Raw genomic sequence first — 13,642 nt, forward strand, 5'->3', positions numbered from 1 at the left:
GACTGTAGGCAGGTCAGTCCATTTCTGGAATGTTATTGCCCACAAACTGTTGCCTCACAGATTTTGCTTTATGATAGGGTGCACAATCAACAATATTATGAGGAGGATAGACTCACTATATAGAGAAGTTGCCAAGTCATACAATAAAGAGACTGCTATACATTTGAGCTTTTAGCCAAAAGGCCTTCTTTGCAAATAGAAAGCATACTCACATTCACGCAAGCATAATCAACACACATATGCCCGCTGTCTCTGGCTGCTGTATTGATTGTGTGTGCTTACATTATGCTGGTGTGCCTCTCTCTCTCTCTCTCTCTCTCTCTGTGTGTGTGTGTGTGTGTGTGTGTGTGTGTGTGTGTGTGTGTGTGTGTGTGTGTGTGTGTGTGTTATCTATTTTTCAAAGTAGGTCTTTTGGCCAAAAAAGTCTCCTCTACATGGTGAGGAACCGTCAACCTTTTCATTATTTTATTGTTATTCAATCCTTGATTTTCCATTGTTTGAGATAATCAACCATCACCTCTGAACTGTACCTCTAATGTACGCAGTATGCAAGGCTGTTGAATGTGTTATTACCCTTCTGCATTTAGTGTTTTCTCAAATGCAATAATACCACAAGAAACACTTCCACATCTTAACACCACCTGCTCTGTACTTCACTGTTGGTGCTATGGATGACAGCAGGTAACTTTCTCCAGGTATTTGCCAAACCCAAACCCTTCCATTGGATTGCTACAGTATATAGCATGAGTCATCACTCCAACTAACTCATTCCCAGTCATCCACTGTCCAGTGAAGTCACTCTTCATACCACCACAAGCCTCAGCATTAACTACAGAAATGTGTAGCTTATGAGGAGCTGCCTGGTAATTGTTCTTCACTCTTCTTAACTCCCTATGCACAATCATGGTGGTATCTGGGCTGCCGGTAGCACTTTGGAACTCTTGACTGATTTCTCCTGCTGATTTCATGTGATTTTTTACAACTACACACTGCAATAGTAGATGGTCCTTGTCTGCCACTACATGAGGTCTACCTGGACCTGGCTTAGCTGGGCCTGTTCCTTCATGTATCACTTCACCAGCACATCACCTGTTGTCGACTTGGGCAGCTTTAGAAAAGTTTTTACTTTTATACTGGTGGGTCTGCCACTCATGACATACAGTGGTCAATTCTACATTACATTGGGGTGCCCACAGTGCGGGTTTAAGGACAAGCTGCCTGCGGCGAAAACCTGAGACCTGCACCAAATGTGCCACAACTGTGAGATTTCTGTACAGGATGTGTTACAATTAGTAACAACCACTTGGGGTGACAAGCTGAGAGGGATGTCAGGGGCACCCAACTGCAAAATTTGCGTACAGTACATATCAGTATTAACAGTGAAAACTGAAACGGGCATAAGTGTACGAGGGAGAAAAGAGGGAGTGGAGGTAGGGGAGGGTGCCAAATGAAAAGTCGCTCATGTGGAAAAATGTTCTTAACTGGGTGACCGGATACTTTTGATCAGATAGTGTTTATGTCCATGCACTGCCCCCTCCTCACTCAAGTTACAGGAATTTCCTATCCCATCAAAGATAGACTTGCATATGAAACAGCTATATAATGCACAGGGTGTATAGTGGACAAGGAAAAAATAAATTCCTGGATTTTTCCCAGATTTCACAGATAAAATACACTTTCTCCCAGATGAAAATACACTTTTTCCCTCTTAAGTACCAAGTGAGGTGGCACAGGGGCTAGCACACTGGACTCTCATTCTGGAGGACGACGGTTCAATCCCGCATCCGGCCATCCTGATTTAGGTTTTCTGTGATTTCTCTAAATCGTTCCAGGCAAATGCCGGGATGATTCCTTTGAAAGGGCATGGCTGACTTCCTTCTCCATCCTTACCTAATCTGATGGACCAATGACCTCGCTGTCTGGTCTCCTCCCCAAACAATCCAATCCAATCCCTGTTAAGCGACAGTATACTTTCCCTCAGAACTGTAAAACTTATCAATCCTTTAAAGGGTTAAGGTTTTATGCACTGGCTTGAACCTCTTGGCACATTAGTTAACGACTGCGAGCAGAAAAAAATAAAGGATATTTCATGTGCAGCAATAAGTATGCTGCATATTTTCATATTACAAAAGTATACATTCGAATTCCACCAAATACAGTACGTTAAGTTTCCGAAACTTTGAAATTGAGATTGTGATGTGTTTTTGTAAGCCAATCATAGCTCATATCACGTGATCCTGTCAGCCAGTGAAAGCAGATACTCAGAACATAAAACACATGATGTGGTCAGTCAACAGCATCACTGTTAAGTAGTACGAACACACAAGTAGGAAAAGTTAATGGTATAAATTAATATGCAAGTGTGGCTACAAAAAAAGCTACACTTTCATGTATAATACTGGTCTCAAAGATCAATAAGTCACCAGAAAAGCTAAGTGTTCACTTATAAATTGGTCTTCTCTTACGTGTGTTACAATTTACGATACATCACACAAATATGCAAGTAAAATTTTTAATAATGAAATACATGTCTGGTCTTCTGGGCTCAAAATTCTTCTAAGTGGCTGATCCTCAAAGTGTTAAGTTTTAAATGAAAGTCAGACACTCTGATTTAAGAAATTCATCGCACATCCTCATACACAACATAATTAATCTTGCGTAAAATGAAATTTATATTGAAAGTGACGCTTTTCAAACCACCATTCACAATATTTTCCCCTCAAGCTATTAGAAACAGGATCATTTCAGCAGTTGCCATTGACCACCAAACAACAGTTGTTACTGCATGTGCGCAGCTATGACGACGTAGGAAGCCTATATGTTTGTACGTTTAAAGCATTAAGAGATCTAACATTACGTCATAAAAGAAACAGAACATCAGATGATACTCCAATAACTTCAGAATTTTGTAAACCATCCTAAAATACATAATTTGGCTTAAAGTGCACATTTGTATGTCAAGATTCACAATGAAGTAGGCCCCAACCTATTAAGAGTTTCAGTGTGGTTTTCGGGATGAAATTTTTCTTGGAGTACCAGTATTGCATTATCTCGTGTTTGGTTCTTTATTGCAGCATAATGCCATACATTCAAGACGATGAAAATGTGTGCTTGAAATCTAGGAAACAGTTGAAACTAACCAATAGTGTAGAATGAAACAATTTGTTTCAAATAAATTGACTGCCTCAGCGGAAAAGATTAATAACAGCTAAATTTCTTTAGCAAACAGACGAAAATAACTTCATTGTTCTGCAAAGCGATTAATGTTTGACTGTCAAAAACCTAGAAATAAAATAAAATAAAAATACTGAAACTAATAACGCATTTTAGCCTTCCATAACTATGTGAATATATTTTAATACAATTGATGGCTCCCGGCCACAGAAATCCATTTTGTTTTCATTTGACATGAGAGCTGTGAACAAAGAGGAAACAGCAAAATCACTAAATGTAAACAACACATGCTAGAAAAGTTTTATGGGTACCATCCGGCTTATTGCTACAGCCGATACAGCCAACAGACACACTTCAAGTAGCCAGAAGCAGGAGAATGTACTGTTCATACGCGACTCAACTGCGCAGGCGCACGAGCCCACTGACAACTGTTCTAACGAAACTAATGTAAACAGTTGTGACGCCATACTCATCCAAGCAGTTTGTTGTTATGAAGTACTGCATAGTCTTTCGTCCTAATCCCCTCAACGCATTTTGCTGTTGGGAGACGCTTGCGTGTGCAGTGTGTTTTGTTGTAAATGGAGCATTTCCTTTGCAACTTAAGTTTTACTATATTTTTTTCTCTTGCTTATGTTCTACTGCTGCAGTCAAATTCTGCAACAGCGGGATACAGTAATATTCTTCGTTAGACATCAGTTCTTAGCAGTCAAAATTACAAAACTTTAACTGAAAATTGAAACACTGAAAAATTCCCAGAATTCTAAAAAATTCCTGTGCTTTTCCCGGTTTTCTCCCGGACGAAAAAAATTCCTGGGTTTCTCCCAGTTGTCCCGGGTCGTATACACCCTGATATACTACCCATACTACAATAATTGTGGAGGTTTCTTTTTAGGTTCAACAACTAATCGGCACTCTAGACATGTTAATGGTTCAAATGGCTCTGAGCACTATGGGACTTAACATCTATGGTCATCAGTCCCCTAGAACTTAGAACTACTTAAACCTAACTAACCTAAGGACATCACACAACACCCAGCCATCACAAGGCAGAGAAAATCCCTGACCCCGCCGGGAATCGAACCCGGGAACCCGGGCGTGGGGACATGTTAATGGCTACCACTAAACAGTGGCTAACCAAAACATTAATTACTTGACCGCTGCACAGGCTACACACTGTATCACCAATTACTGCATGAAAACCCATGCCATCTGGATACCTCCAACACCAACACCCCCATGACCCCATTTGAACTGAGTAGGTAGGAATGATCCCTGTAGCACTATCCTCCATTTCTGCATCCCCACTACTCTATTGTTCAGACACTGCACTTCTCTTCCTGCTCTCATCTCTTTCTCTTGTATCTCTCTACTCTGTTAGGTGTCTTATCAGAATTGACCTGAACCCATATTTTGCCAATATAATTGAGAGATATTTCTCTTATTTCTCAACAGTTCTACATGCCCTGACTCCAGATTGCCCTGAAGCCCCCCCCCTTCCCCCCCCCTCCGCACACAAAAAAACCCTCTCCCAGCTGCCACAATCCTTTCCTCTCCCCTAAGCTTACAATATTTTCTGATTTGTTAGGTGTGTGTATGTAACACAAATTCATCTGTAGATAAATTGATGTTTTTTCTGATTGTCTTTTGTATCATGGATATCTATTACACTAATATAACCAGGGTTTCCACAAGTTTCCCCAAATGAAATTCCCTGACATTTCCCTGATTTGCAGACAAGTTTTAGCATTTTTCCCTGACAAATTTTGAGATCTCAAGTTGACAAAAAAATGTAAGGACTTATGTATTTCTAAATGTGTGACTAAAAATCTTAAGTACTAACATCACCATCTTGTGTAATAAACTGTTTTTCGATGGAGAAAGCAAGCCAAATGGTAAATATGTTTCATTAAGACCACTGATGTTATTTTATTTCAATAAAGTCAAACACATTTGGTGACAAAAATACACATTTCATTGGAGTCATAAGACATTTAAAATACCTTCACTGCTTTCAGAAATAACCTCAGAAAAAAGTAGGCCTCTTGAAAGAAATGTATATGTATATGTATATGATGGGGAACAATTGTGTAAACCAACAGTATAGGTGACCACCAACAAAATGTTGGTTCTACTATGTTTGTTATTGTCAGTTATTATTAACTGTGTTATGTCTATTATTCTACAGGTGTCGTGTGACTTATCTTTCAAGAAATACATGAGTACAGAGCATATAAACTGCCAGCAAGTGCCACAATTTTCTTCTGCTTATCATCTGTACTTTCTAAAATATAAACAACTTTTGAAGTGCCAAGATGTACTAGAATAAATAAAATGTCTATAAAACGCCACACTGTACAATGTACTTCCTGTGAGACAGTCGCAATTCCTGAAATCCATCGCCTGTGGCCTCTGGTCTGCCAAGGAGCACTACAGTCCTGGGTCCATGGATAAATCATGAAAATCTACTGCATTACGCCACACACACAGACAGACCCAGCCTGTGGGCAGATCGGTGAGACTAGATCTGACTGGCAGCACCCGCACATTATTGGGAAACTATGGACTTCAGATCGGCAGGCCCAACCCATTAGAGGAGGAGGATATTAGTGTTTAACGTCCCGTCGACAACGAGGTCATTAGAGACGGAGCGCAAGCTCAGGTGAGGGAAGGATGGGAAAGGAAATCGGCCGTGCCCTTTCAAAGGAACCATCCCGGCATTTGCCTGAAGCGATTTAGGGAAATCATGGAAAACCTAAATCAGGATGGACGGAGACGGGATTGAACTGTCGTCCTCCCGAATGCGAGTCCAGTGTGCTAACCACTGCGCCACCTCGCTCGGTCCAACCCATTAGAGATACCCACAGAAATGGCCTGTGCTTTTGGCCCGCCATGGAAGTCCACTCATGTGGCCAGCTATTCACATGTCACAGACATCATGTTGATGAAATCAGACCGCAGTGATCATCCACACAACAGATAACTTGCACAAATACTCTGAGAATCAATACTAATGAGGATAGGTAGCAACTCACCATAAAGATGATCGCTGAGCCGAGACAGACACGTAGAAAAGACAATCACACTCTCATAACTAAATTTTTGGCCATAGCCTTTGTCAGAAAACGAGAGTGCACACACATTCACACAATCACTCAAACTCAACTCGTGCACACATGACCATTGTCTCCGGCAGCTGCATCAACAATCTCTGAGAATCAGATCCAAACAAACCACTCCTCATGCCTCCCTGCCTCTCATCCACAGCTGCTGGGCTAGAAGCAAGTAGTGGCAACACTAACTGCAAGCTGAGGGGATGGGTGGAAAGGGGAGAAGCTGTAAGAATCAGAGAGCAGGGAAGCACCGCACATACTCCGCTGCACCCAGCCAGTGATGAAGCATGACATCTCAGTAAACAAACAATTTTATCTACTGAGACAAAAATGAGATTTTTCCCAATTTTTTTTTCAAATTCTCCTGAGGCGTTTGAAATTCCCTGATATTTCCCTGATTTCCAGAACTTATGGCAACCCTGATAACATTTGATTGAAGTTGACTAAATCTGTTTTGAGAGAATGTAATGAACTTGAGCTGAAATTTTTCTTTGTTTAACTTTCAGGCTATGTTTCAGTTATTTTTGTACTGACAACTCTCACTTCTGAAAAAATATTATCTATGAAGGAATAATGAAATTGAAGCAATGCATGATAAAACAATGATAAGATTTATTTACAAAATAAAACACACTACATTCACCATGAAATAACATGAAATTATTTTTACATTAATGACACTCCTTTGGTAACGGAGATTCCCTTGGAAATATTGGAAAAAAAGTAACTACTGCACTGTCAAATCCAAGAAGTGGAAAACACACTGCAACCGCATATGGAGACAGTAAAACAAATCTGATATACTGAAAATACCAATGCTAAGTAAGAGTTTAAACTTACCAGAGTATCTCTTCTCATGAACATGTGCTACACTGATGTCACCAAAGATCTTCTCTCCATCCATTGAATCAGGCCAATATTTTGCACACTTTGTTTTACTATACTCTTCCAAATTTGTAAGCATCAAAATCAGTTCTAAATGTTGTTCCCATATCATCCGCCAAAAATCACAAACGGTGTTGTCCATTGGCCCTGAGATGTACACAAAATGTAAGGATATTACTGTCTAATTTTGGTAACACTATTTAACTACACATAAAGCACAGTGAAAAATTGATAACATCAGAAGTTCATGTGCATTTTAGAAAACTGTGAGAAAGAAAATTACTTGCAATGCACAGTACTTCAGTTACTTTCTAAAATCTATATAAGTAAACATCTTACAAATCAATCTATCTCATATTTCACATACTTTTCTTCATCAATATGCATCACATCTTTTTCCAGTCTCCACTGAAATAAATATTACACTAATAGCCAAAGTGGAAAATGGAAATGCTGTTTAGTAGCTTACATACACTGGTCAGCAGAACATTATGATCACCTACCTAATAGCCAGTATGTCCACCTTTGACACAATAACAACAATGACAAGTTGTGGCATGGAAGCAGTGAGGCCTCAGTAGGTCGCTGGATCGAGTTGGCACCATATCTGCACATGCAAATCACCTAATTCCCCTAAATTCTGGGGAGGGCACAATGAGCTCTGATGCCATGTTCAATCACATCCCAGATGTGTTCGATCGTATTCACATCTGGTGAGTTAGAGGGCCAACAGGTCAACTGGAACTCACTACTGTGCTCCCCTGAACAACTTCATCATGCTCCTGGCATTGTAACATGGTGCATTATCTTAATGTGAAATGCCACTGCCATAGGTCAACATGATCATCTTGAAAGGGTGTATGTGGTCTGCAACCAGTGTACAACATTCCTTGGCCATCATGGTGCCTTGCACCTGCTCCATTGGAACCATGGATGTCCACGTGAATGTTCCCCAGATCACAACGGAGCTGCTGCTAGTTTGTCTCCGTCCCACAGTAAAGGTGTCAAGGAGCTGCTCCCTTGGAAGATGGATTCGTGCGCTCCCATTGGCATGCTGAAGAAGGCATCGGGATTCATCAGAACATGCAACACTCTGGCACTGCATCACTGTCCAGTGCCAATGATCACATGCCCATTTCAACCATAACTGCCACTGACATTGTGGTGTTAACACTGGCACACACATGGGTCGTCACCTGCCGAGGCCCATCATTAGGAGTGTTCAGTGCACTGTGTGTTCAGACACACTTGTTCTCTGTCCAACAGTCTGACGTTAATTCCGCCACAGTTCACCACCTGTCCTGTTTTGCCAGTCTTCCCAGCCTATGACATCCGACATCTGTAATGAGGGGTGGCTGTCCAACCCCACGACGTCTGGACGTGGTTTCACCTTGATTTCACCATGTGTTGAAGATGTTCACCACAGCATTTCTTGAACACCTGACAAGTCATGCCGTTTCTGAAGTGCTCATGCCGAGCCTCCAGGCCATCACATCTGCCCACTGTCAAACTACACTATTGGAGGAGGAGGATATTAGTGTTTAACGTCCCGTCGACAACGAGGTCATTAGAGACGGAGCGCAAGCTCGGGTGAGGGAAGGATGGGGAAGGAAATCGGCCGTGCCCTTTCAAAGGAACCATCCCGGCATTTGCCTGAAGCGATTTAGGGAAATCACGGAAAACCTAAATCAGGATGGCCGGAGACGGGATTGAACCGTCGTCCTCCCGAATGCTACACTATTGGACATCAAAACTGCTACACCAAGAAGAAATGCAGATGATAAACGAGTATTCATTGGACAAATATATTATACTAAAACTGACATGTGATTACATTTTCACGCAATTTGGGTGCATAGATCCTGAGAAATCAGTACCCAGGACAACCACCTCTGGCCGTAATAATGGCCTTGATACGCCTGGGCATTGAGTCAAACAGAGCTTGGATGGCGTGTACAGGTACAGCTGCCCATGCAGCTTCAACACAATACCACAGTTCAAGAGTAGTGATTGGCGTATTGTAATGAGCCAGTTGCTCAGCCACCATTGACCACACATTTTCAGTTGGTGATAGATCTGGAGAATGTGCTGGCCAGGGCAGCAGTCAAACATTTTCTGTATCCAAATAGGCCCGTACAGGACCTGCAACATGCGGTCGTGCATTATCCTGCTGAAATGTAGGGTTTCGCAGGGATCGAATGAAGGGTAGAGCCACGGGTCGTAACACATCTGAAATGTAACGTCCACCGTTCAAAGTGCCGTCAATGCGAACAAGAGGTGACCGAGACATGTAACAAATGGCACCCCATATCATCACGCCGGGTGATACGCCAGTATGGCGAGGACGAATACACACTACCAATGTGCGTTCACTGCGATGTTGCCAAACACGGATGCGACCATCATGATGCTGTAAACAGAATCTGGATTCATCCGAAAAAATGACGTTTTGCCATTCGTGCACCCAGGTTCGTCGATGAGTACACCATCGCAAGTGCTCCTGTCTGTGATGCAGTGTCAAGGGGAGCCGCAGCCATGGTCTCTGAGCTGATAGTACATGCTGTTGCAAATGTCATCAAACTGTTCGTGCAGATGGTTGTTGTCTTGCAAACCTCCCATCTGTTGACTCAGGGATTGAGACATGGCTGCACGACCCGTTACAGCCATGCAGATAAGATGCCTGTCATCTTGACTGCTAGTGATACAAGGCCGTTGGGTTCCAACACGGCATTCCGTATTACCCCCCTGAACCCACCGATTCCATATTCTGCTAACAGTCATTGGGTCCCGACCAACGCGAGCAGAAATGTCCCGATGCAATAAACCGCAATCGCGATGAGGGGGGGACGAAGAAGAAGAAATCAATGGCCAGAAATTTGTTGTTCCAAGGAAGGTATACCAACTTGAAGGTGGAGACAATAGATCTTTGACAGCATTGACTGAAACCAGACATGAGAACACACGAAGCAGGTTTGAATGTTCTTTCTGCATTAGTTTTTAGTGGCATTGTGGCAGCGAACCATCAAAATGGGTTTTCAGCCACAATGTGTGGGTGCACATTATTGGCCACTGCCTTGTGGGACCACTCATTCTTCTACTATGCCTCACACACGAGGTATATCTGCACTTCCTGGAGGTGAACCTGCCTCCCCTGCTGGAACATGTGCCTTTCATAGTACATAGGTAATGTTCTACTACATGATAGAGCTCCATGTAATTTTCACATTTCCATGCTTAGACATCTCAACAACATCTACCCCAACCACACACTGCAGCCGAATCGGTGCCCATGTTTTGCTGCCCCCATGTTAGTACAACAGCAGTATGAACAGAACATTCCCACTTGCCTGATGTGTTCTTGTGTTTGTTTTTAATCACTTAACTATACACTGTCAAAGATCTTTTGTCTCCACCTTCAAATGGTGTACCTCCCTTGCAATGGATTTCCGACCATATGTCCACATGACCTTTTCTGCTGCTTACCCTTTCAGGGATTCCCGCAGTTTGTCTCCATTTAGCAAAAATCACCCTGCAGACAACATTCAACTTGCAGTTTCCCAAATTACACATGACACACTGATGACAAACTTGTGGGACTACTTCCTAAAATCACATATTAATGATAAGTTTTTATTTGTAACTGACATACTAAGTGTGAGCACTAATGTATTAATTTTTAAATGTCTTATATCATGAACAACAAAGAAGTATATCATAAATATGTTAATGCAAAGTTTTGGTGGAATGTAAATAATTTTAAGGGTAAAGATAACATGTCACAGAATACTAGAAGCGCTCAGTCACTAAAAGATACATAAACAAGACAGAGAACTTTGCTAGCTTATGGATGACTCCTATTTAGAACTACAGAGTACACATACACATACGTACATACATAAACTCACACCTGTACAATTTTGCCGGTAGTTTAGCTGTGTGTGTGTGTGTGTGTGTGTGTGTGTGTGTGTGTGTGTGTGTGTGGGGGGGGGGGGGGGGTGAGAGAGAGAGAGAGAGAGAGAGAGAGAGAGAGAGAGAGAGAGAGAGAGAGCACATGCATGCTCTACAAGTCATAAAAGGATTAGTCCACAGGCCAACGAAGTGTTCAGCCTTGTGCCTTTTGAAAACTCAACACTTCCACTACTTGGCGAGTTGTTATCCTTACTCCTTGAATTATTTGAAAAAGTAGTAGGGCAGCTGAATTATTATTATTATTATTTTTTTTTTTTTTTTTTTTGGGTGGGGGTTGGGGGGGGGGGACAGAGTACAAAAATTTCAGAGTAGTAGCAGTTACAGAATGTCGTTAACATTCCTTAATGGACTCTACACAGTTTACATTCATTAGACAAGACTGATTTGAACTTACCCTGAGCACAGATGAATTTCTTTCTTTCTTTGTAGCCTACAACGAAATTTGCATTGATATAATCTGAACCTACTATACTATCAATCTGAGAAAGGCGAACTCTTGTCTGATCATAAGCTTTTATATCTGGATACCGATTCTTGTACATGTTCTCCCTAGCTTCTGAATTTCTTGTTGTTCTGTCAGCAAATCTATCTGGAAGAAGCTGAAATATAAAAACCAATATTTAAACTATCACTTAAATCTGTAAAGTTTCAAATTAGATCTATAACAATTTTTCCATTAAACAAGTAAGAATTTGAGGAAGGGAGTGCGCGCGCGCGCGCCCACCCACCCACCCACCCCCCCCCCACACACACACACACACACACACACACACACACACACACACACACAAAATTGTCACATAACGGTTAAAAGAAATTGCAGAGGGGGAAAGAAATGCAAAAGTTTAAACTCAAACAGGCATGTAGTCTCCTGGGGGATTTTTACACAAATTATTAGCAAAGTAACAAGGACTGAATTTTATTACATGATCAGAGATCATCAAATGGGATGCTCCATGCTTCAAAATGAGGTCTTCTACAGAGAACTTTGCAATTTCTGGAGCTTCGGCAATTGGCACAGATTTGGTGACAGCACAGCAGGTGAGGTTGTCAGTGCAAGATTAGTACTAGATGCTCCGGAGGTAACTGCAGCATGGACTTCCATCATTGAGACTCCTTACAGTGATTTACATAATGTCTTTCATTTGACTGATGAAGTCGTCCATTTGTAAGGTTTATGACTATCCAGACTTGGCATGTAGCAATTCCATGGAAACGTCTTGATCACTTACATAGCATCTAACAGATCGGTAGGTACCTGCCCAGTGATACCTCTGTCTAGACTTGTCACAATCCCAGGTGGCCAGATGTAGAAGTATCATGAAAATACTTCAGAATTGCCAGCCGCAGATGAGCTGGGGTGACAAGCAACCACTTCTGACTTCTACAGTTTTCAGCAACACTGGATCAACCCTCTGTTAAGAAACAATGTCATTTAATGCAGCAATGACAGATTTCATCCACACTGCTGTGTTCTGCTAAAGAATTCCTTGAAAGGCAGTCAGTGTCTGTGTTCGTGTCTGTTTATGCATACTATCTTCATGATGTACTCCTGAAGTCTCAGTGCCCAATCTGCCATTCAACCTGAAGGGTTCATTCACATTAGTCAGCCAGCACAGACAATGAGATCCATCACCAACAGTGAAGAGTTTGCCAAATAATACGGGTGCATCATGCTGAGCAACCACTGCAAGGCACACTTTCTCAGTTATAAAGTTGTTCATCTCAAACTTGGAGAATACTCTGGGAGTATAAGCTATCACCCTTCTAGTACCTTCATGAATTTGTACTAGAACTGCCCCTATCCTGAAGGGATAGTGTCAGTTCTCTCTTGGCATTCTCATCATTATTTTATTTTTATTTATTGTATGGTAATACAGACACATAAGAAAGAAACAGACAAATCACTAATATAACAAACATTAATAATTGCAAACAAACATCACTAATATAACGAAGTTTAAGGATTACAAACAAACATCAAGTCTATTAATATAATCTACCGACTCTGGAGTTGCGAGCAGGAAGTCATTGGGGCTCCCATTATAGGCTCTTCTGGAACACTCTTCAACAATGTGGCTGATGGTCTGATTTTCTCTGCAGTCACACTGAGGGGTGGTATTTTACCCCATTTATACAGGGAGTAAGCACATCTGCCATGACGAGTTCGAATCCTATTTAGAGTGGACCCCGTTCTACGTGGTAGGTCAAAACCAGGTGGCTTTTGTGTGATGCAAGGCATGTTATGATTTTGCCATGCGTTCCATTTTTCAGACCATGCGTTTGTGACACTGAAACCTTCTTGTACACAGGTCCTTGCTGTTCTTGTTGGCGGGTTCCTAGATTGAAGCCTATTAGCGTTTGCAGCCTCAATGTCTTGGTGGATTGGCAGGCTTTGATTTACCATTGGGAGCCATTGCATTGGAGTGGGTTTAATTACTCCAGAAATCATCCTTAGAGTGTTATGCAACTGGACATCCACCTTTTTTACATTTGGGTTGTTT

At 41.7% G+C, this 13,642-nt stretch overlaps 1 protein-coding gene across 1 annotated transcript in view; it reads right to left on the reverse strand.

Annotated features, from left to right (window-relative positions):
- Positions 1-13,642, reverse strand: part of LOC124721224 (tyrosine-protein phosphatase 69D) — a 459,889-nt gene that overhangs the window by 93,563 nt on the left and 352,684 nt on the right. Inside the window, exons 16-17 of the mRNA XM_047246080.1 lie at positions 11,533-11,737; positions 7,125-7,316 (exon numbers count right to left, since the gene is read on the reverse strand). Coding sequence (XP_047102036.1) covers positions 7,125-7,316; positions 11,533-11,737 — 397 coding nt within the window. The remainder of the gene's footprint in view (positions 1-7,124; positions 7,317-11,532; positions 11,738-13,642) is intronic.

The sequence above is a fragment of the Schistocerca piceifrons genome, chromosome X (assembly GCF_021461385.2).
Source record: "Schistocerca piceifrons isolate TAMUIC-IGC-003096 chromosome X, iqSchPice1.1, whole genome shotgun sequence".
Classification (NCBI taxonomy): domain Eukaryota; kingdom Metazoa; phylum Arthropoda; class Insecta; order Orthoptera; family Acrididae; genus Schistocerca; species Schistocerca piceifrons.